The sequence below is a fragment of the Scyliorhinus torazame genome, chromosome 2, assembly GCF_047496885.1.
Source record: "Scyliorhinus torazame isolate Kashiwa2021f chromosome 2, sScyTor2.1, whole genome shotgun sequence".
NCBI classification, from domain to species: Eukaryota; Metazoa; Chordata; class Chondrichthyes; order Carcharhiniformes; family Scyliorhinidae; genus Scyliorhinus; species Scyliorhinus torazame.
Window position 1 is genome coordinate 25,352,593 of NC_092708.1, and position 27,646 is coordinate 25,380,238.

The 27,646-nt window shown below is 49.0% G+C and overlaps 1 protein-coding gene across 1 annotated transcript; it reads right to left on the reverse strand.

The window, feature by feature from the left end:
- Positions 1-6,373: 6,373 nt before the first annotated feature.
- On the reverse strand, positions 6,374-20,249 carry fev (FEV transcription factor, ETS family member). Its single transcript, XM_072468280.1, has 3 exons — positions 20,174-20,249; positions 17,776-17,850; positions 6,374-6,912 (listed from the first exon to the last, which is right to left on the reverse strand). Exons 1-3 carry the CDS (start codon positions 20,247-20,249, stop codon positions 6,374-6,376), a joined length of 690 nt encoding a protein of 229 aa, XP_072324381.1.
- Positions 20,250-27,646: the final 7,397 nt, after the last annotated feature.

Below are 27,646 nucleotides of genomic sequence, written 5' to 3' on the forward strand. Positions count from 1 at the left end.
TGTCAGGGTCACTGTGTAACTCTGCAGTGTCTGGGTCACTGTGTAACTCTGCAGTGTAAGGGTCACTCTGTAACTCTGCAGTGTTAGAGTCACTGTGTAACTCTGCAGTGTCAGGGTCAGTGTGTAACTCTGCAGTGTCTGGGTCACTCTGTAACTCTGCAGTGTAAGGGTCACTCTGTAACTCAGCAGTGTCAGGGTCAGTGTGTAACTCTGCAGTGTCAGGGTCAGTGTGTAACTCTGCAGTGTCAGGGTCACAGTGTAATTGCAGTGTCAGGGTCAGTGTGTAACTCAGCAGTGTCAGGGTCAGTGTGTAACTCTGCAGTGTCAGGGTCAGTGTGTAACACTGCAGTGTCAGGTTCACTGTGTAACTCAGCAGTGTCAGGGTCAGTGTGTAACTCTGCAGTGTCAGGGTCACAGTGTAATTGCAGTGTCAGGGTCACAGTGTAACTCTGCAGTGTCAGGGTCAGTGTGTAACTCTGCAGTCTAAGGGTCACTCTGTAACTCTGCAGTGTCAGGGTCAGTGTGTAACTCTGCAGTGTAAGGGTCACTCTGTAACTCTGCAGTGTCAGGGTCAGTGTGTAACTCTGCAGTGTAAGGGTCACTCTGTAACTCTGCAGTGTCAGGGTCAGTGTGTAACTCTGCAGTGTAAGGGTTACTGTGTAACTCTGCAGTGTCAGAGTCACAGTGTAACTCTGCAGTGTCAGGGTCAGTGTGTAACTCTGCAGTGTCAGGGTCACTGTGTAACTCAGCAGCGTAAGGGTCACTGTGTAACTCTGCAGTGTCAGGGTCAGTGTGTAACTCTGCAGTGTCTGGGTCAGTGTGTAACTCTACAGTGTCAGGGTCAGTGTGTAACTCTGCAGTGTCAGGGTCAGTGTGTAACTCTGCAGTGTCAGGGTCACTGTGTAACTTTGCAGTGTAAGGGTCACTGTGTATCTCTGCAGTGTCAGGGCCAGTGTGTAACTCTGCAGTATCTGGGTCAGTGTGTAACTCTGCAGTGTCAGGGTCACAGTGTAACTCTGCAGTGTCAGGGTCACTGTGTAACTCTGCAGTGTCAGGGTCACTGTGTAACTCTGCAGTGTCAGGGTCACTGTGTAACTCTGAAGTATCAGGGTCAGTGTGTAACTCTGCAGTGTCTGGGTCACTGTGTTACTCTGCAGTGTCAGGGTCAGTGTGTAACTCTGCAGTGTAAGGGTCACAGTGTAACTCTGCAGTATCAGGGTCAGTGTGTAACTCTGCAGTGTAAGGGTCACAGTGTAACTCTGCAGTATCAGGGTCAGTGTGTAACTCTGAAGTATCAGGGTCAGTGTGTAACTCTGCAGTGTCTGGGTCACTGTGTAACTCTGCAGTGTCAGGGTCAGTGTGTACCTCTGCAGTGTCAGGGTCAGTGTGTAACTCTGCAGTGTCAGGGTCACTGTGTAACTCTGCAGTGTCAGGGTCACTGTGTAACTCTGCAGTGTCTGGGTCAGTGTGTAACTCTGCAGTGTCAGGGTCACTGTGTAACTGTGCAGTGTCAGGGTCTCTGTGTAACTCTGCAGTGTCAGGGTCTCTGTGTGACTCTGCAGTGTCTGGGTCAGTGTGTAACTCTGCAGTGTTAGGGTCTCTGTGTAACTCTGCAGTGTCAGGGTCTCTGTGTGACTCTGCAATGTCAGGGTCTCTGTGTAACTGAAGTGTAAGGGTCAGTGTGTAACTCTGCAGTGTCAGGGTCACTGTGTAACTCTGCAGTGTCAGGGTCACTGTGTAACTCTGCAGTGTCAGGGTCACTGTGTAACTCTGCAGTGTCAGGGTCACTGTGTAACTCTGCAGTGTCTGGGTCAGTGTGTAACTCTGCAGTGTTAGGGTCTCTGTGTAACTCTGCAGTGTCAGGGTCTCTGTGTAACTCTACAGTGTAAGGGTCACTGAATAACTCTGCAGTGTCAGGGTCACTCTGTAACTCTGCAGTGTCAGGGTCACTGTGTAACTCTGCAGTGTAAGGGTCACTGTGTAACTCTGCAGTGTCAGGGTCACTGTGTAACTCTGCAGTGTCAGGGTCAGTGTGTAACTCTGCAGTGTAAGGGTCACTGTGTAACTCTGCAGTGTCAGGGTTAGTGTGTAACTCTGCAGTGTCAGGGTCACTGTGTAACTCTGCAGTGTAAGGGTCACAGTGTAACTCTGCAGTGTCAGGGTCAGTGTGTAACTCTGCAGTGTACGGGTCAGAGTGTAACTGCAGTGTCTGGGTCAGTGTGTAACTCTGCAGTGTCAGGGTCAGTGTGTAACTCTGCAGTGTCAGGCTCACTGTGTAACTCTGCAGTGTCAGGGTCAGTGTGTAACTCTGCAGTGTCAGGCTCACTGTGTAACTCTGCAGTGTCAGGGTCAGTGTGTAGCTCTGCAGTGTCAGGGTCAGTGTGTAACTCTGCAGTGTCAGGGTCACTGTGTAACTCTGCAGTGTCAGGGTCAGTGTGTAACTCTGCAGTGTAAGGGTCACAGTGTAACTCTGCAGTGTCAGGGTCACTGTGTGACTCTGCAGTGTAAGGTCACTGTGTAACTCAGCAGTGTCAGGGTCACTCTGGAACTCTGCAGCGTCAGGGTCGCTGTGTAACTCTGCAGTGTAAGGGTCACTCTGTAACTCTGCAGTGTAAGGGTCACTGTGTAACTCTGCAGTGTCAGTGTCAGTGTGTAACTCTGCAGTGTAAGGGTCACTCTGTAACTCTGCAGTGTCAAGGTCACTGTGTAACTCTGCAATGTAAGGGTCACAGTGTAACTGCAGTGTCAGGGTCACTGTGTAACTCTGCAATGTAAGGGTCACAGTGTAACTGCAGTGTAAGGGTCACTCTGTAACTCTGTAGTGTCAGGGTCAGTGTGTAACTCTGCAGTGTTACGGTCACAGTGTAACTGCAGTGTAAGGGTCACAGTGTAACTCTGCAGTGTAACGGTCACTGTATAACTCTGCAGTGTCAGGGTCACTCTGTAACTGCAGTGTAAGGGTCACAGTGTAACTCTGCAGTGTCAGGGTCACTGTGTAACTCTGCAGTGTAAGTGTCACTGTGTAACTCTGCAGTGTAACGGTCACTCTGCAACTCTGCAGTGTCAGGGTCACTGTGTAACTCTGCAGTGTCAGGGTCACTCTGTACCTCTGCAGTGTCAGGGTCACAGTGTAACTCTGCAGTGTAAGGTTCACTGTGTAACTCAGCAGTGTAAAGGCCACTCTGTAACTCTGCAGTGTCAGGGTCACTGTGTATCTCTGCAGTGACGGGGTCAGTGTGTAACTCTGCAGTGTAAGGGTCACTCTGTAACTCTGCAGTCTCAGCGTCACTGTGTAACTCTGCAGTGTCAGGGTCACTGTGTAACTCTGCAGTGTCAGGGTCAGTGTGTAACTCTGCAGTGTCAGGGTCACTGTGTAACTTTGCAGTGTAAGGGTCACTGTGTATCTCTGCAGTGTCAGGGCCAGTGTGTAACTCTGCAGTATCTGGGTCAGTGTGTAACTCTGCAGTGTCAGGGTCACAGTGTAACTCTGCAGTGTCAGGGTCACTGTGTAACTCTGCAGTGTCAGGGTCACTGTGTAACTCTGCAGTGTCAGGGTCACTGTGTAACTCTGCAGTGTAAGGGTCACTGTGTAACTCTGCAGTGTCAGGGTCACTGTGTAACTCTGCAGTGTCAGGGTCACTATGTAACTCTGCAGTGTCAGGGTCAGTGTGTAACTCTGCAGTGTCAGGGTCACTGTGTAACTCTGCAGTGTCAGGGTCACTATGTAACTCTGCAGTGTCAGGGTCACTGTGAACTCTGCAGTGTTGGAGTCAGTGTATAACTCTGCAGTGTCAGGGTCACTCTGTAACTCTGCAGTGTTAGACTCAGTGTGTAACTCTGCAGTGTCAGGGTCAGTATGTAACTCTGCAGTGTCAGGGTCAGTATGTAACTCTGCAGTGTTAGACTCAGTGTGTAACTCTGCAGTGTCAGGGTCAGTATGTAACTCTGCAGTGTCAGGGTCAGTGTGTAACTCTGCAGTGTAAGGGTCACTCTGTAACTCTGCAGGGTCAGGGTCAGTGCGGAACTCTGCAGTTTAAGGGTCACTCTGTAACTCTGCAGTGTCAGGGTCAGTGTGTAACTCTGCAGTGTAAGGGTCACTGTGTAACTCTGCAGTGTCAGGGTCACAGTGTAACTGCAGTGTCAGGGTCACAGTGTAACTCTGCAGTGTAAGGGTCACTGTGTAACTCTGCAGTGTCAGGGTCACTCTGTAACTCTGCAGCGTCAGGGTCACTGTGTAATTCTGCAGCGTCAGGGTCACTGTGTAACTCTGCAGTGTCAAGGTCACTGTAACTGTGCAGTGTCAGGGTCACTGTGTAACTCTGCAGTGTCAGGCTCACTGTGTAACTCTGCAGCATCAGGGTCAGTGTGTAACTCTGCAGTGTCAGGGTCACTGTGTAACTCTGCAGTGTCAGAGTCAGTGTGTAACTCTGCAGTGTTAGAGTTAGTGTGTAACTCTGCAGTGTCAGGGTCACTGTGTAACTCTGCAGTGTCTGGGTCACTGTGTAACTCTGCAGTGTAAGGGTCACTCTGTAACTCTGCAGTGTTAGAGTCACTGTGTAACTCTGCAGTGTCAGGGTCAGTGTGTAACTCTGCAGTGTCTGGGTCACTCTGTAACTCTGCAGTGTAAGGGTCACTCTGTAACTCAGCAGTGTCAGGGTCAGTGTGTAACTCTGCAGTGTCAGGGTCAGTGTGTAACTCTGCAGTGTCAGGGTCACAGTGTAATTGCAGTGTCAGGGTCAGTGTGTAACTCAGCAGTGTCAGGGTCAGTGTGTAACTCTGCAGTGTCAGGGTCAGTGTGTAACACTGCAGTGTCAGGGTCACTGTGTAACTCAGCAGTGTCAGGGTCAGTGTGTAACTCTGCAGTGTCAGGGTCACAGTGTAATTGCAGTGTCAGGGTCACAGTGTAACTCTGCAGTGTCAGGGTCAGTGTGTAACTCTGCAGTCTAAGGGTCACTCTGTAACTCTGCAGTGTCAGGGTCAGTGTGTAACTCTGCAGTGTAAGGGTCACTCTGTAACTCTGCAGTGTCAGGGTCAGTGTGTAACTCTGCAGTGTAAGGGTCACTCTGTAACTCTGCAGTGTCAGGGTCAGTGTGTAACTCTGCAGTGTAAGGGTTACTGTGTAACTCTGCAGTGTCAGAGTCACAGTGTAACTCTGCAGTGTCAGGGTCAGTGTGTAACTCTGCAGTGTCAGGGTCACTGTGTAACTCTGCAGTGTAAGGGTCATAGTGTAACTGCAGTGTCAGGGTCACAGTGTAACTCTGCAGTGTCTGGGTCAGTGTGTAACTCTGCAGTGACAGGGTCACTGTGTAACTCTGCAGTATCAGGGTCTGTGTGTAACTCTGCAGTGTTCCGGTCACAGGGTAACTGCAGTGTGAGGGTCACTCTGTAACTCAGCAGTGTCAGGGTCAGTGTGTAACTCTGCAGTGTAAGGGTCACAGTGTAATTGCAGTGTCAGGGTCACAGTGTAACTCTGCAGTGTCAGGGTCAGTGTGTAACTCTGCAGTCTAAGGGTCACTCTGTAACTCTGCAGTGTCAGGGTCAGTGTGTAACTCTGCAGTGTAAGGGTTACTGTGTAACTCTGCAGTGTCAGAGTCACAGTGTAACTCTGCAGTGTCAGGGTCAGTGTGTAACTCTGCAGTGTCAGGGTCACTGTGTATCTCTGCAGTGTAAGGGTCATAGTGTAACTGCAGTGTCAGGGTCACAGTGTAACTCTGCAGTGTCTGGGTCAGTGTGTAACTCTGCAGTGACAGGGTCACTGTGTAACTCTGCAGTATCAGGGTCTGTGTGTAACTCTGCAGTGTTCCGGTCACAGGGTAACTGCAGTGTAAGGGTCACTGTCTAACTCTGCAGTGTAAGCGTCACTGTGTAACTCTGCAGTATCAGGGTCAGTGTGTAACTCTGCAGTGTACGGTCACTGTGTAACTCTGCAGTGTCAGGGTCACTGTGTAACTCTGCAGTGTCAGGGTCACTGCGTAACTCTGCAGCGTCAGGGTCAGTGTGTAACTCTGCAGTATCAGGGTCAGTGTGTAACTCTGCAGTGTTTCGGTCACAGGGTAACTGCAGTGTCGGGGTCACTGTGTAACTCTGCAGTGTAAGCGTCACTGTGTAACTCTGCAGTATCAGGGTCACTGTGTAACTCTGCATTGTTACGGTCACAGTGTAACTGCAGTGTAAGGGTCACTGTGTAACTCTGCAGTGACGAGGTCAGTGTAGCTGTGCACTGCTGCGTGTTTTCAACTAGCAAACCGTTAATTTGTGGCAATTCGAGACGGTTTTCTTTCTTTTTACTTTCAACTTTTGATCAGGATTAGGAGCTCCAGTGCAAAATGTGGGCTTTCTGTCACCTTGTGAGCCACACCAGACAAAGTAACAATCAGTGATAATGATTGTTAATATTGTTGATGCTGGTAATGTTACTGATGGTGCCGAGGTGCGATCCACTGACCGGACTGAAATGGGTTGGGGGCTGCAGACTGTGAGTGGGGTAAAGGGCAGGAGTGGAGCCCGGCCAGTAGGAGAAGCCCGAGGGAGAGACGTTGGATGTCACAAGGTTGAGTTTGGGGATGCCGGAGTAGGGGATGTGTGCCAGGTTACTTTGGAACTTGTACAGTGTGTGTTCAGTGGCAGAGGGCTGGCAGACCTGAGATAGGCCGTGAAAGTCGAACTTGTAGGCGTACCGCTTGCCGTGGACTTTGGTCATGATGTTCTTGTCGTAGTAGTAACGCAGCGCCCGGCTCAGCTTGTCGTAGTTCATGTTGGGCTTACTCTTGCGTTCCCCCCACCTCCTGGCCACCTCGTCTGGGTCAATGAGCTTGAACTCGCCGTTGGCCCCTTCCCAAGTGATGCAGTTGATGTTGGAGCTGTCGGACAGCAGTTCTAAGAGGAATTGCCAGAGCTGGATCTGACCACTGCCTGCAAGAACAAATTCACCTCGTCAAACAGAAATAATCCCCTTTCTGTTGTCTGCTGACAAAGCACCTGAGGGGGCTGACAAGGCTTTGCATTAATGTCTCATTAAAAAAAAACAGCATCTCCAATCATGCAACACCCCCTCGTGCTGAATTGGGAATGTCAGCCTAGATTATGTAATCAGGTGCCTTGAACACACAACCTTCTGACCCAGAGTGAGAATGATGTTCACTGACAACCTTCACAGTAACTTCATTGCAGTGCCAATGTAAACCTACTTGTGACAATAATAAAGATTATTAGATATGCTTTGAAGTACAATGAATTGCAAAGGAGATTGAGTTCCCATAAGGAAAACATTTGATGGGGTAGGTTATAACCCCATGAGCCTCATGGAGTATGAGCTCCCCTGCTGAGGGGGCAGAGGCCTATCAGCAGGATAGTTAACTCAGGACATTAAAAGCCGGCCCAGGTGAGAGTCGAGCTGCAGAGTGGTCCCATCTGGGACTGTACATATACTTCACTTTGGTAATAAACCATTCATTTTGACCCTCCTTTCCGGACTCCTTTGTGATTACTAAATTGGCGATGAGGATAAAGCGGATCTACCATCGGTGCTGCAAACCATGTGGGGCCTCCACTTTCAGCGTCATAAAGACGTACTCTGCTGCCCCAGACTCCAAGACATTCGAAGAGCAAGTGGCGCTCGTGGCAAACCACTACGACCCCCAGCCATCAGTTATCGTGCAGAGGGATTGATTTAAAACAGCCAATAGGACCCCAGGGGACACCGTTACCAAGTTTTTGGTGCGATTGCACAAACTGGCAGAGTTTTGCAACTGTGGCCCATCTCTACCCAAGATGCTACGGGACCGCCTTGTATGCAGAGTAAATAATATGGCCACCCAGCGGAAATTGCTGGCTGAGCTGTTGCTGTAGCTAACAAAGGCCGTCAAGACCTCGCTGTCACAGGAGAGTGCAGGAAAGGGAGTCCAGGAACTCCAGGGGATGTCAGTGATGGAGGTAAACAGTGTAGGACGCACCCCCCCCCCCATTCTGGGGCACAGTGCCCCCTAGGACCGGGATTCCCAGAAACCCACCCTGGCCGAAATCCACTGGGACCAGACCCATTGGTCAAGGTCCACTGCAGCCAGGCGAGACGCCTCCCCGGAAGCGAGGGGGGATGATCCAAAGTGGTGCAACACTTGTGGCCGGCGGAATCTCAGGGATAATAAACCCCAGGTCCGCCAGCAAACTCTCTGCCCTTACCCAAGGGAAACGCCAGCCCAGAGCCCAGATGTTCCACTTAGAACAATTGGATGACGAGGAATTTATTAAATTGAATTGCATTGCCGTGCCACCAGTTGCCCCCATTAGGATTACCGTTCATGTGAATAATCACCCACTAGAGATGGAGTTGAACACGGGGGCCGCTGTTTTGGTAATTGGGAGACAGACGTTCGAGAGAATCAGGACTGGGATTCAACGGTTGAGACTGCAGGACGCCGAGGCGAAGCTTGCGACTGATACGTGGGAACCCCTAGCCATAGCGGGTATGAGGATGACCCTGCTAACTTACGGCCAGCACTCCATGAGGCCGCTTTTCATAATAGTAAAGGGTCCCGAACCGAGTCTGTTGGGTCGACTGGCTACACCGCCTGTGGTTGGATTGCCAACGGATCTTCTGGATGGGCACCGGAGGATTCTACGAGTTATTGGGGACGTACCCTGAAATCTTTGAGTAAGACCTGGGCAAAATGAAGGGAGCTATGGCCAAACTATATGTGGACCCCGAGGCCCAGCCTAAGTATGTCCAGGCCCGCCAGGTCCCCTCTGCACTGCTGACGAAGGTCGAGGGGGAACGCAGCCGACTATAAGGCCTGGGGTCATCCGACCGGTATGTTTTGCAAATTGGGCAACGCCGGTAGTCCCAGTACTAAGACCTGACCAAACCATACATCTGTTTAATGATCATAAATTAACCATCAACAAGGCCTCCCATCTGGACAGGTACCCAATGCCGCGGAGAGAAAATCTTTACGCAAAGTTTCCAAGCATGACATGAGCTACGCTTATCTCCAGCTGGACTCCGATTCGAGGTGTAACATAACTATTAATATCCTCAGGGGCCACCATGAATACACTCGACTGATGTTTGAAGTGTCATCGGCATGCACAATTTTTCAGCGAGTTATGGAGAACATCCTGAGAGGGCTACCGCGTGTGGAAATCTACTTGGGTGACGTTCTGGTCAGCGGAACTACAGAAAGGGCGCACCTGAGCAAACTGGAGGAAGTCCTACGCCGGATTTCCGAGATGGGCGTCTGCCTCAAAAGAGGAATGTGTGTTTTCTACGCCAAGGGAGTTGCACACTTGAGGTATCATGTGGACCGGGATGGACCACACCCGGTGGAGGAGAAGGCGTGGCCGATTAGACAAGCCCCCATTCTGGAAAACGCAAAAGAATTGTGTTCGTTCTTAGGTCTCGTAAATTATTACGGGAAATTTATTCCTGGCCAAGCGACCATCCCTGCCCCTTTGCACACATTTCTGAAGAAGCATCAAGATTGGGCATGGAGAGAGCATCAGGAGAAAGCTTTTGCCAGGGGGGAAACAGCAGCAAACATCAACCGGACAATTGACACATTACAACCCACCCAAAACTCTTTTGGTGACTTGTGACGCCTCGCCTTACAGAATCAGAGTTGTATTGACCCACTTCATGGCTGACGGAAGAGAAAGGCCAATAGTATCTGCGTCAAGGACATTGGCCGCTGAGGAGCCCAATTATGCTCAGATAGAAAAGGAAGGACTAGCCGTCTTATTCACGGTGAAGAATTTTCACCAGTACGTGTATGGGTGCCGATTCATCATTGTGAGACCACAAGCCATTACTCGGGCTTTTTTCAGAGGTCAAGGCGTTTCCCCCAATAGCGTCCGCTGTATTCAGCGATGGGCCTTGTTGCTAGCAGCATATGAGTACACCTTCGAGCATCGCCCAGGCATGTAAATTGCAGACAGGTTAAGCAGAGTCCCGCTGCCAACATGCCTCCCATCTCCACCAGGAGCCAACAAAGTAGTTTGACACTTAACTTTATGGACATCTTGCCGATGACCACTGCCAAATACACTGGACGCAGAAAGACCCCGTATTGGCCTAAAAACGCCACATCATCTGAAACGGAGGCCAGCAAGGGAGGCTGCCTGAAGAACCATGAACCTTTGAAGCCAAAATGCTGGAGCTCAGCTTCGAAGACGGCATCCATCTGTGGGGGGCTCGTATCATGGTCCCAAAGCCAGGGCAGAGATGACATCCTTCAAAATCTGCACAACGGACACTCAGGGGTGTTGAATATGAAGATGCTAGCCCGCAGCTATGTGTGGTGGCCAGGCCTGGATGGTGTGATCCAACGATTAGCCCAACAGTGCACCATATGCCAAGAACAGCACAAACTCCTGCCTATTGCCACAGGAATAAACACATCCGTGGGAATGTCAGACCAGCCGTGGGTGCACCTATACGCCGATTTCGCCAAACCGAAGGTCAATGTTTCCTCTTATGGTCCATTCCAAGAGGGTGGGAGACCACCGGATGTCATCCACCACGTTGAAGGCTACAGTTGAGAAGCTCCGGCTCTCCGTTAGCACCCACGGCATTCCGGAGGTGCTGATCATGGATAATGGCACCCCCTTCACCAGCAAAGATTTTGAGCAATTCATAAAGGAGAATGGGGTGCGACACCCTTCCTTGAAAGGGCGATCTTAGCGAGCGGTGCAGACCTTGAAGAGGGGTCTGAAGAAGCAGACCATGGGGTCCGTGGAGACGTGACTGGCAAGATTGTTGTCCAGTTATCGGGCCAGGCTCCATGCCACGAACGACGTAGCCCTGGCAGGCTCAGGGCCCTCCTCAGTTTCCCATTCCCCGACACTGGTGGGAAAGTACAAGAGATTCAGGACCAGCAGGGGGCGAACGCCGACCAGGAGTTTCAAACCGAGGACACAGTTTACATCCGCAACTTCGAGGACGGTGCCCTGTGGCTTCCCGGGGCAGTGTTACGGCAGACCGAACCAGTTTCATACCAGATGCAGCTGCAAGAACAAATGGTGCGGAAGCACCTTGACCACCTCAGGGGCAGGAAGCCAGTATGAAGCCACACCCCACACGCCTAGCCACGTCGCCCCGACACATTGAGGCCTGAGGGTGTCAGGAGGCCCGACACCGAGATGCGAGAGGTGGCAGATTCAGACTCGGAATTGGAGACTCGGACATCCGAGGCTCCCAACAGTGACTTGGCCAAGGATCAGTCACCAGTGGTGGTTCCTCCCAGGGCGGTCATCACGATAATGGAGTTCCCCGAAATGCTATAAGCCCCCCGACCCCACACCGCAGCTACTGCAAGTGCAGCTGTGGGCGATTGAGCAGGAGGGATCACAGGGGATTGGAGGTAGAGTACTAGATTGGGGATTGGCTGACTGACAGAAAGCAGAGAGTCGGGATAAATGGGCCCTTCTCTGGCTGGCGAACTGTAACTAACGGGGACCGCAGGGTTCTGTCCTCAGATCTCAACTGTTTACAATCTATGTAAATGATCTGCAAGCAGGGGCGGAGTGTAACACAGCAAAATTTGCGGATGACACTTAATTAAGTGGGAAAGCAGGCCTGGAAGTGTGAGGTTATCCATTTTGGCTGAAAAAATAGAAAGGCAAATTATTATCAAAATGGAAAGCAGAATCAAAATGCGTCTGAGCAGATGGATCTGGGTGTCTTTGTTCATGTTTGGCTAATTTGCTAGAGCTCTTCGAAGATGTAACAAGCAAAGTGGATCATGGGGATCCTGTAGATGTAGTATATCTGGACTTCCGGGAGAAGGCGTTTGATAAGGTGCCGCACAGATGGTTAATTCACAAGGTGAGATCACATGGGGTTCGCGGTAATTTATTTGCTTGGCTAGAAGACTGGCTAACCGACAGAAGGCAGAGAGTCGGGATAAATGGGTCTTTTTCCGATTGGCGAGATGTAACTAGTGGCGTGCCACAGGGTTCGGCCCTGGGACCCTTCCTATTTACAATCTATATTAATGACTTGGATGTAGGGATGGAAGGTGCTACAGCCAAATCTGCAGATGACACAAAAATAGGTGCAATAGTAAGTTGCAATGTAGAAATAAGAAATTTACAAATGGACATAAATAGGTTAGGGGGGTGGCCCAAAGTCTGGCAGGTGGAATTTAAGGTGGGTAAGTGTGAGGTTATCCATTTTGGTCGGAAAAATGGAAAGGCAACTTATCTAAATGGGGAAAAACTTCCAGTGCTTTGGTGCAGAAGGATCTGGACGTCCTCATCCATGAATAACAAAAAGCTAGTGTGCGGGTACAGCAGGTGATAAGGAAGGCAAATTGAATTTTGGCATTTATAGCTAAAGGGATAGAATATAAAAGGAGGGAAGTGTTGCTGCAACTGTACAGGCATTGGTGAGACTGCACCTGGATTATTGTGTTCAGTTTTGGCCCCCCATATTTGAGGAGGGATGTAGTGGCATTGGAGGCAGTTCAGAGGAGGTTCATTAGGTTGATTCCAGAGATGAGGGGTTTGTCGTATGAGGTGGGATTGAACAGTTTAGGCCGATACTCTCCGGAGTTTAGAAGAATGAGAGGAGATTTAAAATAGATGAGGAGAAATTGCTTCCCTCAAAGGGCCGTGAATCTATGGAATTAACTATCCCAGAGTGCGGTGGATGCCGGGTCATTGGGTAAATTTAAGGAGCAGATAGACAGATGTTTAATTAGTAACGGGTTGAAGGGTTATGGAGATCAGGCAGGAAAGTGGGGTCGTGGTTGATAGATCGACCGTGATCATATTGAATGGCTGAGTGCGCTCGATGGGCTGAATGGCCTCATCCTGCTCCTGGTTCTTTTGTTCTAAGTGATGTAAACCAGGGAGGCTCAGTTGCCAGCTTTTGGAGCTTTGGAGAAGCACTGAAATCTCAGAGAGTTGTGGGGATGCAGAGGTCAGGAAGGGTTCGAATCCCTCCACGGCAGATGGTGGAATTTGAATTCACACAGAAATCTGGAATTAAAAGTCGAATGACAACCGATAGTCATAAAAAGACATCTGGTTCATTAGTGCCCTTTAACGAAGGAAATCTGCTGCCCCTATCTGGTCTGGCCTATATGTGGCAGCAATGACATGAAAGTCACACAGTTCAAAGACAATTAGGGATGGGCAAGAAATTCTGCACTTGGCAGCGATGCTCAGTGTCCATGAAGGATTTTTTAAAAAGCAATGGGCCAAACTGGGTCCCACCTGAAATGATGGTTGTTAAATTGTAAGAGAGATAGAATTATGGAATCCCTACAGTACAGAAGGAGGCAATTCGGCCCATCCAATCTGCACCAGCCCTCTGAGAAATCAGTCCACCTCGGCCCACTCCCCGCCCACTCAACCCTATCCCCCGTAACCTAACCTGCACATTCTTGGACACTGAGGGGCAATTTAGCATGGCCAATCCACCTAACCTGCACATCTTTGGACTAACAGATGCCAACACAAGGCAATGCGTTATTTTGACTGTGGACGACTGGGTTGTCCCAAGACAGTAAACGTAACCTGACCAGATGCTCCAGGACACTGTCAGGGTCAAGGCCACATCAGCACCGAGTCAACCAACATTACCTGCCAACCAATGGAAAGTGCGCCCTTCAAATGTCAATTAAGAAGAGAATTGGGATACACTATTAACTATTCCCTTGATTTTCACTGCATTGATTCACCTACAGTGCCGCCTCTCCAGTCTGGGATCCATTGCTCGGAAAATGTCACTTGTCAGAATTACCAGCAACTCCCAGCATCATTGTAGTAAAGTACATTGGGAGCGGAAACATAGAAGTTGCAGGATTTGGATAGGTAAAACAATTTTTATTACAGTTTTATAATGTTTTAGCACTGTCTTACAGTTCAGGTAAATATTCTGTCTGTGGTATTTTCCAATTCACACTTGTGGTTAGGCATTCTATAATTAAGAAAATTCCACAGTCAGAAATGACTTTGTCTCAAGCATTCTGAAGTGGAAAGGTAACAGTTGTACTAAACATGTGTACATATATTTATCTGTATATCTACCATCTATTTACCCATAAGTTTTTATTCTTTCACGGGATAGGGACTTCGCTGGCAAGGCCAGCATTTGTTGCCCATCCCTAATTGCCCATGAGAAGTTGGTGGTGAACTGCCTTCTTGAACCGCTGCAGTCCCTGTGGTGTAGGTACACCAACAGTGATGTTAGAGGAGGGGAGTTCCAGGATTTTGACCCAGTGAAAGTGAATGAATGGCAGTATATTTTCAAGTCAAGTGGTGTGTGGCTTGAAGGGGAACTTTCAAATGGTGGTTTTCTCCTCCATCTACTAGCCTTGTCCATTTAGGTGGTAGGGTTTGCAGGTTTGGAAAGTGCTGTTGCATAAACCTTGGAGTGTTGCTGCAGTGCATTGTGTAGATGGTTCACACTGCTACCACTCTGTGTTGGTGTTGGGGGGAGTTACTGCTGAAGATAGTCGATGGGATGCCAATTAAGCGGGTTGCTTTGTCTTGGATGGTGTCGAGCTTCCTGAGTGTTGCTGGAGCTGCACTCATTTTGGTAAGTGGGAGTAGTCCATCGCACTCCTGATTTGTACCTTGAAGATGGTGGACAGGCTTTGGTGAGCCAGGAAGTGAGTTTCTGTCCAAATAATTCCCAGCGTCTGACCTGATTTTGTAGCCACAGCATTTATATGGCTGGTCCATTTCATATCTGGCCAATGTCCAGCCTGAAACACTTCTGTGGGGTCTACTTCTACCATATAATTTACTGAGCTCTGACACCTTGCTGATGTGAAGAGGATTTGGAGGAGGAGATGGGACTGTGAGAATTTCAGTAGAAAATGGCATGCCACTGATCCCATCGGGTTTCATAGAACATAGACCATACAGTGCAGAAGGAGGCTATTCGGCCCATTGAGTCTGCACCGACCCGCTTAAGCCCTCACTTCCACCCTATCCCTGTAACCCAATAACCCCTCCTAACCTTTTTGGTCATTAAGGGCCATTTATCATGGCTAATCCACCTAACCTGCACGTCTTTGGACTGTGGGCGGAAACCGGAGCACCCGGAGGAAACCCACGCAGACACGGGGAGAACGTGCAGTGACCCAGCGGGGAATCGAAACTGGGACCCTGGCGCTGTGAAGCCACAGTGCTGTCCACTTGTGCCACCGTGCTGCTCATGTGCTTCATGAGCAGATTAATCTCCAGATTGGCTCCTGTACCATTGTCTTCAAGGAATCAACTCCAGTCTATTCCCACTTCCAGCTCCCGTATTCGCTCACTGTATCCCCCCCTTCCACCCCCCCCCCCACCCCCCACCCACCCACCCCCCACCCCCCCCCCCCCACCCCCCCCACCCCCACCCCCCCCACCCCCCTCCCCGGAATGCCCCAGGCCACAAGAAATCCAGGAAAACTAATTTGGTTGTTTTTCAATTAGCTGAGGAGAATACAGAACACAAAGTTCAAAAGCTTTAGTGAGATAATATTTATATTTTAATTAAACCAAAAGTGTGTATGTGAGAGAGGAAGAACAAAAAAATTATTATTATTTACACACCTGTTAGAGGTATTGTAGAAATTTAAAACCAAGCTTGAGAGAAACATACACGCATATCTACGTTTTCTCATCAAAATGTCCGAATCGACTCAAAAGGTTGCTTTCACTATGATGTCACTAAAAATGTCCAAGAGTGTATTTCCACATTCTAATTTGATTTTTTTTTTTGTTGAATTTTGAATGGAAGCAGAAAGCTTCCAATTATCATTGTTTACTGTGCTTTCTTTACCAGCCTCCTGTACCGGCCTCCCCGAACAGGGACCAGAATGTGGCGACTAGGGGCTTTTCACAGTAACTTCATTTGAAGCCTACTTGTGACAATAAGCGATTTTCATTTCATTTCATTTCATTTATGAGTGACAACGGTGAATATTTTAGCGGTGAAGCCAGTTAAACAAAGAGACCTGCTGACAGCAATGTAAACTTTAACAAAACGAACCAGAAACAGGGGAAATTCACACAGAGGCACACTTCGAAGAACCAAGTACAAAACATCAAATGTAGTGCTCATTGTGATTTATAAGCCAGTGCTGATGGACCTGAACACTCCTCCCCATCCAAAGGGCTGTCAGGACCATGGACAGATGCCAATGACAGAAACAGCATACCCTAACTCATTTTTTGCAAAAACCTCTGAATGCCCTTCCATGTTGACCCAATCCCAAGGAATTTCCCCAGTGTTGCCAAAATACAGTCGCTCCATTATAGTGTTGCTCATCTCGAGGACCCACAGCCACCATTTCGTACTATAGCCACCCCCACAAAGGTCCAGGATTCTTCCCCTGTACTTACAAAGTCCGGAACTCAGCCCTCAACCACAAACAACCCTGCCTTTATTCCCAACTCTTCCTGATCACCTCTATTAACCCTAATCCAAAAGGTGGCTGTTCTGCCTTGCCTTATCTCACACTGATCCTCATGGTGACTGTGCCTGGTCACCCTAACTAACCCTGTTCCAATGAAATGCTAAAACTCTGATTTTCTCTCTCTCTCTGCTGCGTATTTCCAGCACGTTCTGTTTTTTTTTTAATTTTCCGATTCCCCGGCTTCCCAGCAGTATTTTGCCCCAACAGTGGAGCTGATCCCAGTCCCACCTCCAAAGGCGCCTGACTATAGTTCTGGCGCCTCTGACTAGTCCTATCCGTAATGTAACTCTTGGAATTGGATTTTAAAAATAAGGACAACCATTCTGGGGAAACTCAGCATCTCCTGCAGTGCCTGTGGGTAGAAACACACAGGTGGTGGTGGGGGGGGGGGTCAAGTCAAATTTGGAAATGAGTGCGACTGGTCCGAACCTGGTCCCATTTGTAAGGTGCACGAGACCTGTTCGCACCAGTACCAGGCGCTTCCAAGTTTTAATAATAATAATCTTTATCATTGTCCCAAGTAGGCTCACATTAACACTGCAATGAAGTTACTGGGAAAATAAAAAAATTCCAGATCGTGCCAGAGCATGGCGACTCTCTACGAGCTCTTTCACGCACACCCTGTTCTTTTATCTCTGATCACCATTCCAACTTACTAAAACTCTTTTCCACTTCACACATAATTACTATTTGCTTTGTTTGGCCCCTTGCACTGTAACCAATCGCTATTTGGCGATGTACCATTTGTCAATGTACTTTCTCGATTATTCTTTTGTTGTCTACTGTGGATGCACTGTGTACGTTCCCTTGGCCGCAGAAAAATACTTTTCACTGTACTTCGGTACATGTGACAATAAATCAAATCAAAATTAAATCAATCCCCAAGTCGCCACACTCGGGCGCCTGTTCGGGCACATAGAGGGAGAATTCAGAATTCTCAGCTGGTACGGGAATTGAACCCGCGCTGCTGGCCTTGTTCTGCATCACAAACCAGCTGTCTAGCCCACTCAGCGTTAACACTGCAATGAAGTTACTGTGAAAATCCCCCAGTCGCCACATTCCGGCGCAAGTTCGGGTACACGGAGGGAGAATTCAGAATGTCCAATTCACCTAACACGTCTTTCGGGAGGAAACCGGAGCACCCGGAGGAAACCCACGCAGACACGGGGAGAACGTGCAGACTCCGCACTGATAGTGACCCAAGCCGGGAATCGAACCCGGGTCCCTGGCGCTGTGAAGCAACAGTGCTAACCACTGTGCTACCGTGCTGGCCATATGATGTTTTCCAGATGTATTGAGGGCGATGGCTTTCAGAGCGCCGGCCTCTCTCCCTCTCTCCCCAATCCTCTGCTCTGTGAAATGTTACCTTTCTGTACTCCAGGATTCAGCGCTCCCCAGGTGCCGTGCTTGCCTTCCTTGAGAATGTTATCGTGTGAGGTATCTGCAGAGAAAACATTCAGGAAATAAGCACGAACAGAATCTCAAAGTCCTGAAAATATGACCTCGAATAACTTTTAGAATTTCCCACAATCGGTTCCTAAGCAAAAGCCCTAAACATTTGTCAAAATGTAAAATGCCCCGCTGCATTCTACCCCTATATAGCACAGGTTAGGCTGTGTCCTCTCTCTAAACCCTCCCTCCTTCCCCCTCTCTCACACACCCACCAAGATTTCCCTGACTTTCTGGATCTGGAGTTTGCCTTTCCAGAGTTCAGGAAACACGTTCAGGAAAAGACACCGTGCTCACTTCCGACAACAGAAGCTTTATTCGTTATAAAACGCCCGGAGCGAACGAGACGAGGGGAGAGGGAGCTGGGCGAGAGAGGAGAGGCACCGGGAGCACTTGGGGGTAGGAATGAAGAGTGCGATAGAGAGTGTGAAAGAAGAGAGAGAGGGAGAACTGGGAGCGCCGGAGGAGAGGGAGAAACAGTTTCAGACAGAATGAATTGTAAAGGGAAGAAGCAGAGAAGGGGGAGCGGAGGTGAGAGGAGGGGAGGTGGGTGAAATGGGAAGAAAGGGGGAGCGGGGGTGAGGGAGAGAGTGGACTCCTGACAGCGATGGGGAGAAAGAACCCAAATTAGCGAAGACGCGACTGGGAAGAGCGAGAGAGCAAGGGAGGGAGCGAGGGAGAGTTGAGGATAGCGAAATAGAGAGGACTAGAAATAACTTCAACAGAGAGAGAAAGTGGGAGACAGGAGCAGAGAGACAGCAAATGGGAAAGATTATTGGAGAGGGGGCAGAGAGAGAGAGTGCGCGAAAGTGGTCAAGATAGATAAAGAGAGCAAGTTAGGAATAGAGACGAGAGAGAAAGTGAGAGAGGACCAAGGACACAGAGAGAGAGAGATGAGGACAGGATGGGAGAGGAGAAGGAGAGGGCGAGAGAGAGAGCGAAAGTGGTCAAGACAGATAAAGAGAGCAAGGTGAGAGAGGGGGATTAGAGACGAGGGGGGAAATGAGAGAGGACCAAGGACACAGATAGAGAGAGAAACAGAGAATGGGGGAGAGACAGGGGCGAAGGGCTAGCTGGAAAGGGAGAGAGGGGTGAGATAGGGGGTGAAAGAGGGGGTGAAAGAGGGGGTGAGAGAGGGGGGTGAGAGAGGGGGTGAGAGAGGGGGTGAAAGGGCGTGAGAGCGGGGGTGAGAGAAGTGGCAAGAGAGGGGGTGAGAGAGGGGGTGAGAGAGGGGTGAGAGGGCGTGAGAGAGGGGGAGATAGAGGGGGTAAAAGGGGGTGAGAGAGGGGATGAGAGAAGGGGCAAGAGAGGGGGTGAGAGGGCGTGAGAGAGGGTGTAAGAGAGGGCGTGAGAGAGGGTGTAAGAGAGGGGGTGAGAGAGGGGGTGAGAGAGGGGGTAAGAGGGGGTGAGAGAGGGGGTGAAAGGGAATGAGAGAGGGGGTGAGAGAGAGGGTGAGAGAGAGGATGAGAGAGGGGGTGAGAGAGGGGGTGAGAGAGGGGGTGAGAGAGGGGTTGACAGAGGGATGAGAGAGGAGGAGGGAGGGGTGAGAGAGGGGGCGGGAGGGGTGAGAGAGGGGGTGAGAGAGGGGGTGAGAGAGGGGGTAAGAGAGGGGTGAGAGGGCGTGAGAGAGGGGGTGAGAGAGGGGGTGAGAGAGGGGGTGAATGGGAATGAGAGAGGGGGTGAGAGAGGGGGTAAGAGGGGGTGAGAGAGGGGGTGAAAGGGAGTGAGAGCGGGGGTGAGAGAGGGGGTGAAAGGGAGTGAGAGAGGGGGTGAGAGGTGGTGAGAGAGGGGGTGAGAGAGGGGTTGAGGGGGGTGAGAGAGGGGGCGAGCGAGGGGGTGAGAGAGGGGTTGAAAGGGAGTGAGAGAGGGGGTGAGAGAGGGGGTGAGAGAGGGGTGAGTGGGGGTGAGGGGGGTGAGATAGGGGGTGAGAGAGGGTTGAGAGGGGGGTGAGAGAGGGGGTGAGAAGGGAGGTGAGAGAGGGAGGTGAGAGAGGGGGTGAGAGAGGGGTGAGAGAGGGTGAGAGAGGGGGTTAGAGGGGGGCTGAGAGGTGTGAGAGGTTGTGAGAGACGGGGTGAGAGAGGGTTGAGAGGGCGTGATAGGGGGGTGATAGGGGTGTGAGAGGGTGAGAGGTTGTGAGAGAGGGGTGAGAGAGGGTTGAGAGGGCGTGATAGGGGGGCTGAGAGGGGTGTGAGAGGGTGAGAGAGGGGGTGAGAGGGGGTGAGAGAGGGGTGAGAGGGGGTGAGAGGGTGAGAGAGGGGTGAGAGAGGGGGTGAGAGAGGGGGTGAGAGGGTGAGAGAGAGAGGGGAGTTTTGTACCTGGCAGGTACATCTTTAACATCAGGTTATATCCGGAGGGGTTCAGATGCGGTCCAGGAGTAGAAGCTGCTTTCATGGCGAGTCTGGGATGAAAGGAGACTCTCAAACAGCATCGGGAGACTCTTAATAAAAATTTAAGCAGCGGTGATTCACCCTCCCCTCTCCACCCGGTGTGAGACTCAGAGAGAGGGAGTTGCGAGGCAACAGTGTGGAGATCAGGAGAACAGAACAATGATTAGAGAGTAATTTCCTGAAAGATCCAGACTGGCTGGATGGTTTAATTAAAACAGCAATTTAACATTGTCACAGAGACGCATCTCGGCAATAAAATCTCGAGTCCCCATCACTCGGCTCCGGCGGAGAATTAAACCCTTATCAAAACTCCATCGCCTTTTAATAAAACTCTCCTTCTGCGCTCGCACTTTTGGCCCGTTTCCATGGAGCGCTCAAGTGGCCGCCTCGCCTCGCTGCGCTTCCTGCCTCCTCTGCAAACAGCCTCGCGTGTGCCCGCCTCCCCCTCCCAATATTGACTCCATTCCGGGTCCCTGAACTTGGCAAAACAAACCCAGCATCCAAAGGGAAATGAGGCAGAAACGCGCCTCACTTTCTAGCAGATCTTTAGCTGCCCAACCAGGATTTCAGGCATTGGGATTTTCTTTTATAAGAGGGTCTGGGATGGTCAAATCCAATGGTGCTAATTCAGGAATTCTATGAGCTGAAAATTGGAATCTGATTTGTATCAAACCTGTTTGCATTGGTTCTTCCCTTCAACTCAAAAACTTAGGATTCTAAAGAGGTCCATCATATCTACATCGACATCAATGTCTATCTCTTCTAATCCCATTTTCCAGCACTTGTCCCCTAGCTTTGGCATCGCAAGTGCACATCTAAGTACTTCTTAAATGAGGGAGACCCACCTCTATCACCCTTTCAGGCAGCAAGTTCCACACTCCCACCACCCTCTAGGTAAAAATGTTTTAACCTCAAATCCCCTCTAAATCTCCTGCCCTTTACCTTATTAACCCCTTTTTTTAACATTAAAAAAAAAAATCTTTATTGTCACAAGTTGGCTCACATTAACATTGCAATGAAATTACTGTGAAAAGCCCCTAGTCGCCACACTCCGGCGCCTGTTCGGGTACGCAGAGGGAGAGTTCAGAATGTCCAATTCACCTAACAGCACGTCTTTCAGGACTTGTGGGAGGAAACCGGAGCACCCGGAGGAAACCCACGCAGACACGGGGAGAACGTGCAGACTCCACACAGACAGTGACCCAAGCCGGGAATCGAACCCGGGTCTCTGGCGCTGTGAAGCAACAGTGCTAAGCACTAAGCCACGTAATGTGATGGGATGTGGGCGTCGGCAGCTGTGCCAGCATTTGTTGCCCGTCCCGTCCGTAATTGCCCTTGAGGGGGCAGTTAAGAGTCAACCACGTTGTTGTGGGTCTGGAGTCACATGTAGGCCAGACGGGTAAGGATGGCAGATTTCAGATGGGTTTTTACAATAACCATTTGACTTTAATTCCAGATTTTTAAAATTAAATTCAGATTTCACCATTTGCAGTGGCAGGATTTGAACCTGGGACCCCAGAGCATTACTCTGGGTCTCTGGTCTACTCGTCCAGTGACAAATCCACTACGCCAAGGGAAACTTATTACCCCCTCTACTCAATGGTTCCTGCTCCACCAATGCCGCAAATTAAAATTCTCCCCTCCTGTTCAGAACCCTTTCTGTCCCTTTAACCTCTTCCTGGCTCCCTACAATTTGGAGCAGTTTTCTCCAGCCAGTTCAGCTCTGTAGAAGGGCAGTCTGAACTCTACATGTTAACTCTGCTTCTCAACAGATGCTGCCCGATCTGCTGACTTTCTCCAACATTTTCTGTTTTCAATCCTAGCTTTCTTCCGAATGCCCTCAACCGCCTGCATACCTCACCACTGGAATTCGTCCCTGAACTTCTCCACTCGCTCACCGTCTCTTTCTCCTCCTCTAGAATCCTCCTTTAAAAACTACAACCTTCTGACCAGAGGTCCTAATTAATATATAGCTGGGCATCAGATGTTGTTTGATGGATACCTCTTGGGGAGCTGTGTAGGTGTGGTATAAATGAAAGTTGTTGTTGTTTATACCTTACCAGCAAGACCAGTTAGAGGGCCCGTTTTCAGGGAATATTCCTCCCCAAATCCCTGACTAGTGTGTAATTAAAAACTGAGTTTAAACGATTCCCTCATGCTCAGGCTCCAATCCTGACTCTGGTCACCCCCTCTCCATTGAACAGAAGTGAGCTGGAGTTTAACTTCAATTGGGTAGAAATTAGATACATTAAATTAGATACATTGAAATGTAATACATTGAAATTATATACATTAAAATTATATGCATTGAAATTATATACATTGAAATTATATACATTGAAGTTATATACACTGAAATTATATACATTGAAATTATATACATTGATGATATTCGATACATTGAAGATATCAGATGCATTGAAATTAAATGCATTGAAGATATTAGATACATTGAAATTAAATGCATTGAAGACATTAGATACATTGAAATTAGATACATTGAATATATTAGATACATTGAAATTAGATACACTGAAGATATTAGATACATGAAATTAGATACATTGAAATTATATACATTGAAATTAGATACATTGAAGATATTAGATGCATGAAATTAGATACATTGAAATTAAATGCATGAAATTAGATACATTAGATACATTGAAGGGCATCCTAGAATCGTGGCTGAAGTGCTGTCTCTGTAACCTGTTGATTCGATGCAGGGGGATTAGAATGGGCGACTTTTTAAAAATCTATTTGGGGGCTGGTGCATACTCGATGGGCCGAATGGCCTCTTTGGGTCCCGCAACTTTTCTATAGATCGATGGCAATTAACGTCGATCACTGGTTAATGGAGCAGGCTAGTTACCGGAGACAACGGTAACCTTTCCTAACAGTCCTTGACGCTGAATTGGAGTTTAGCGGGTTACATAAACGTGTTATCCCCTGCAGTGTGGGAAACTGAGGGATGAGCTGGTGGCGAGCTTAAACTGTTCAAAAAGGAATTGAAAGAAGCAGGTATAGAAAACCATTCTCTTCATGGAGGGGAATCAAGAACCTCCGGGCATCATTTTAAAAGAGTCACTTGATAGCCCAATACTTGAACATGGCTGGAAGGAGAGACTGCCACTTCACCTTGCACCCACCCACCAGGACAGATGCAAGAACACCAAATTTCAGACACAATCCTGCAGGAGGAAAAGGGGGCGCAAAGCTTTGGCAATGTGTCCGCTTTCAGCAATTGTAAAATTAGAGGCAGGTCACAGAGGAGAATATTCTGGGAGCACTTCTCAGAGTCTTTTACCCGACTGTAAATTTTCCGTTCCCGCCCTCTGCGGGAATCTTCGCGGGCCGGGCGGGAAATCTGACGGACCACTTAAAGGTCCATTGATTGACCTCAGGCGGGAATTGCCTGGTCATGGGGGGGGGGTGACCAGAAAATCGGAGCGTTTTTGCAGCACAAATAAGAAGCCCTTTGGCCCATCTTGTCTTCAAGGGATATCAAGCACCTACCTCATTTCCCAGTCCGCAAGCCTGGTATGTTGTGGAGTTTGAAAGTCTCTCTCCCGTATGGTTGTGAATGCCGGGTGAATCGAAGCTTTGAGATTGAGCTGGATGGGTCTCTGTCGGGTTTAGGATATTGCGGGCAATGGAAATAAAAGTGGGCGACTGGGATTGAGGGACAGACCAGTATGAGTCGCATCGAATCAGGAGGGCTGAATGGCCTCCTCCTGTCCCAGTGTGAATTGTTAATAATTCCTGTTCAGCAGTTATGGTCTGATTAGATATTTGCTCGTTCCCTTTGTCCTATCACAGATTATGTATTTTTCGGATAGTGATATCCCCCGACTGAATAATAATCTTTATTGTCACAATTGGCTTACATGAACACTGCAATGAAGTTAATGAATCGGAAGACGCCTGGGTGGATTTTGGGGAAGAAACATAATTTAACAATCCTTGCAAAGGGATGTGCACACAAAACCCCAAATTCCTGCTCTTACCAAAAAAAACACGCAATTTCCTAGCTGAAATTAGATGCATTTTTTTTGCTGACTAATTTCTGACGTGGGGGTGGGGCTGTGAGAACAGGACGGGTTTTGCTGACCCGCCAGAAGGCAGGTGATAAATGGGGCCACCGTGACCCATGTGGGACTCACAATGTCTCATCGCCTGTGACCCATCCTGGGCTAGCGGCCTCGGACCCACCCTGGAATCCCCCACCTAAACCCGAGGGGCATTCCCTAAAACCTGCCTCCTTCGTCCGGCTTTCGACTACCTAGCTCTCTCTGAATGTGGTTTGGCGTCACATTTTGTTCGATAATAGTGTGGGGTGTGACTACACCACACGGGTGCTACAGCAATGCAGGTTGTCTCTGTCATGTACAGTGCAGGGGGGGGGGGGAGCATCCTATAGAGAAACCCGCTTAGAATAATCGCTAAACACTGCAATGAAGTAATGTGAGCCTACTTGTGACACTAATAAAGATTGTTATTATTAATAATAAATGGAGCAGTATTTCCCCGATAGTCATGGGAAGAACGTTTATGTTGTATTATTCCAGCCCAATCTTACATTTCTGAAGCTCGAATTCGATCCAGAGCCGGCCCCTGTGTGGGGGTCATTTCAATGGACTGTGCCCCTGTTTCCATTCAAACGAATTGTCTTTATTCCCGTGTTTTGTTGATACATTTTGTTTGATAACATTAGTGTGAAGTGTGACTCCGCCACACCTGGCGGGGCAGGAAGTAAAATAAAATAATTCCCCTCCCGCAAACTCCCCCAGAAAAATAAACCTCTCTCATTCTCAAAGAGCAGACGACGAAGGTACTTTAAACATTAAATTTTCAGAACGAATCCCGGCGCTCTCGGTTCACGGGGATCTTTGGAAATATCTCTCCCTCTCTCTGAACCTTTTTTTCTTGTTTAATTCAGACGAGTCATGAGACGAGAAGACACCGACTGCCCCGTTCAAACACACACACTAGCAAAACAGTGAAGGCGGCGGGGAGGGAACCATAACTGGCTATTTTCCTCTGCAAATAAACCGTCACTGTTCCAATTTACAGACACACACTCTCTCCTTAACAACTCCCTTTGTATTAAACTCCAACATTGCGGTTTACACACAGCAGGGCGCTGGAAGGTTGACTGTTTATTAATTTACCACATTCAACAATCCCAGAGGCGGCACTCTGCACAATGCAAGATTATTTGGTTAATTTTGTCCATGTCTAAAACATCCCTGTTTTGTCCAATATCCCTGTGCACCTGGGACTGTCATTGTCTGCTGTATTGCAGATTGTTCGATTGCCCCCCAAAATGATAACAACCACCTTTAATAACAAAGCGGTTATCATATCCCATCAATAGCTCCTGCAAGGTGGAAACCTCCAATCTTATTAGTTGATTGACTGGGATGTCAGCATCGGAAACAGGTTAGGCATTCGTTTACAAAGCAGGAAAACTGCAATTTCTATTTTGACCATTTTTAAATCTGCTTCTTTAATTCACAAATCTCTAACCTGGTATGTGGGAGAGTTAAATCCGTTTCCAAACGGGATTAATGCAATAGTGTTTCTCAATATTCGCCTAGCCAGGATGTGAAGATGCCGGCGTTGGCCTGGGGTGACCAGCATGTATTGTCCATCGCTAGTTGCCCCGAGAAGGTGGCCTTCTGACCAGTTAAACTGGTTTTCTGTGAATTCCCTGCAACGCGGTAAGACTGATAGGAAGACATCCCGCTCCCTGGGGCCACACAGTGTTCTCCAAAACGAAACGTGAAATTCTAAATTGAGGGCAACCTGGCTCCTGCGGTGGATAGAGCCTGGAACAAGCAGGAACGTGGCAGGCTCCCCGAACAGGCGCCGGAATGTGGCTTTTCACAGTAACGTCATTTGAAGCCTACTTGTGACAATAAACGATTATTAAATTATTATCATTTTCATTCATTTTCATTTAATTTCATTTCATTTCAAGAAGCGTCTGTGTTTATGAAGCACCTTTTTAGATGATCTCAGATGCCCTGAAGTGATTTATAATTAACTGGTGGATGGTTAAAAACAGATTACTGTGGATGCTGGAATCTGAAACAAAAAGAGAAAATGCTGGACGATCTGAGCAGGTCTGACAGCATTTGGGAAAAGAGAAGGTGGCATGTGGCGCAGCGGTTAGCACTGGGACTGCAGCGCTGAGGACCCGGGTTCAATCCCGGCTCTGGGTCACTATCCGTGTGGAGTTTGCACATTTTCCCCATGTCTGTGTGGGTTTCACCCCCACAACCCAAAAATGTGCAGTTAGGTGGATTGGCCATGCCTTAATTGGAAAAAAATAATTGGGCACTCTAAAATTTGTTAAAAAAAACTAAATTTGTGAAGAGAGAAAGGAAATAACGTTTGGAGTCTGAATAACTCTTTGTCAAACCTCCCTTCTCTCTGCAACGCAGCATGGTAGAACAGTGGTTAGCACCATTGCTTCACAGGGTTCGTTTCCCGGCTTGGGTGACTGTGCGGAGTCTGCACGTTCTCCCCGTGTCTGCGTGGGTTTCCTCCGGGTGCTCCGGTTTCCTCCCACAAGTCCCGAAAGACATGCTTGTTACGTATATTGGACATCATGAATTCTCCCTCTGTGTACCCGAACAGACGCAGGAATGGGCGACCATTCTCAGAGTAACTTCATTGCAGTGTTAATGTAAACCTACTTGTGACAATTATAAAGATCATTATTATTACAGAAAATGTCCTTTGCTCTTGGCAGCACATTTTGCACTGATTGAGGCAGGTCGAAGAGCATAAAGGTGTAACAAAGACCAAATCAGCCCCTAAATCTCTTTCCTAAACAAAGCCAGCATTCCATTCACTTTACTCACAACTAAATGAACCCGAGGAGAAAGTCACAGAGTTAATAGAATTATAGAACCCCTGCAGTGCAGAAGAAGGTCATTTGGTCCAACGATTCTGCACCGACCCTCTCAAAGAGCACCTTAACCTAGGCCCACTCCCCCGCCCTATCCCCATAACCCAGCCAACCTTTGACGCTTAGGGACAATCTATCGTGGCCAATCCACCTAACCTGCACATCTTTGGACTGAGGGAGGAAACCGGAGCACCCGGAGGAAACATACGCAGACACGTGCAACCTCCACACAGACAATCAGATATATCACTTTGCCCAAGTGATCTATCTGGTTGTCTGTGTGGAATTTGCATGGTATACCGTAAACAAGCTGGGTGGGATTCTCCGATCCCCTGCCGGGCCGGAGAATCACCAGGGGGCATCGTGAATTCCACCCCGCCGCCCCGCCGCCGGCTGCCAAAATCTCCGGTGTCGTTTTTTCGGCGGGGGCGGGAATCGCGCCGCGCCAGTCGGGGGCTGTTGGCAGCGCCCCCCCCCCCCCC

What these genes read in the sequence shown, in the direction of transcription:
- fev (XM_072468280.1), bottom strand. Translation starts at nt 20,249, where the DNA reads ATGAAAGCAGCTTCTACTCCTGGACCGCATCTGAACCCCTCCGGATAT. An exon ending in GTTAAAGATGTACCTGCCAG is followed by an intron (nt 17,851 to 20,173) that starts GTACAAAACTCC and finishes TTTTCTCTGCAG; the next exon opens with ATACCTCACACGATAACATT. An exon ending in GAATCCTGGAGTACAGAAAG is followed by an intron (nt 6,913 to 17,775) that starts GTAACATTTCAC and finishes TTGTTCTTGCAG; the next exon opens with GCAGTGGTCAGATCCAGCTC.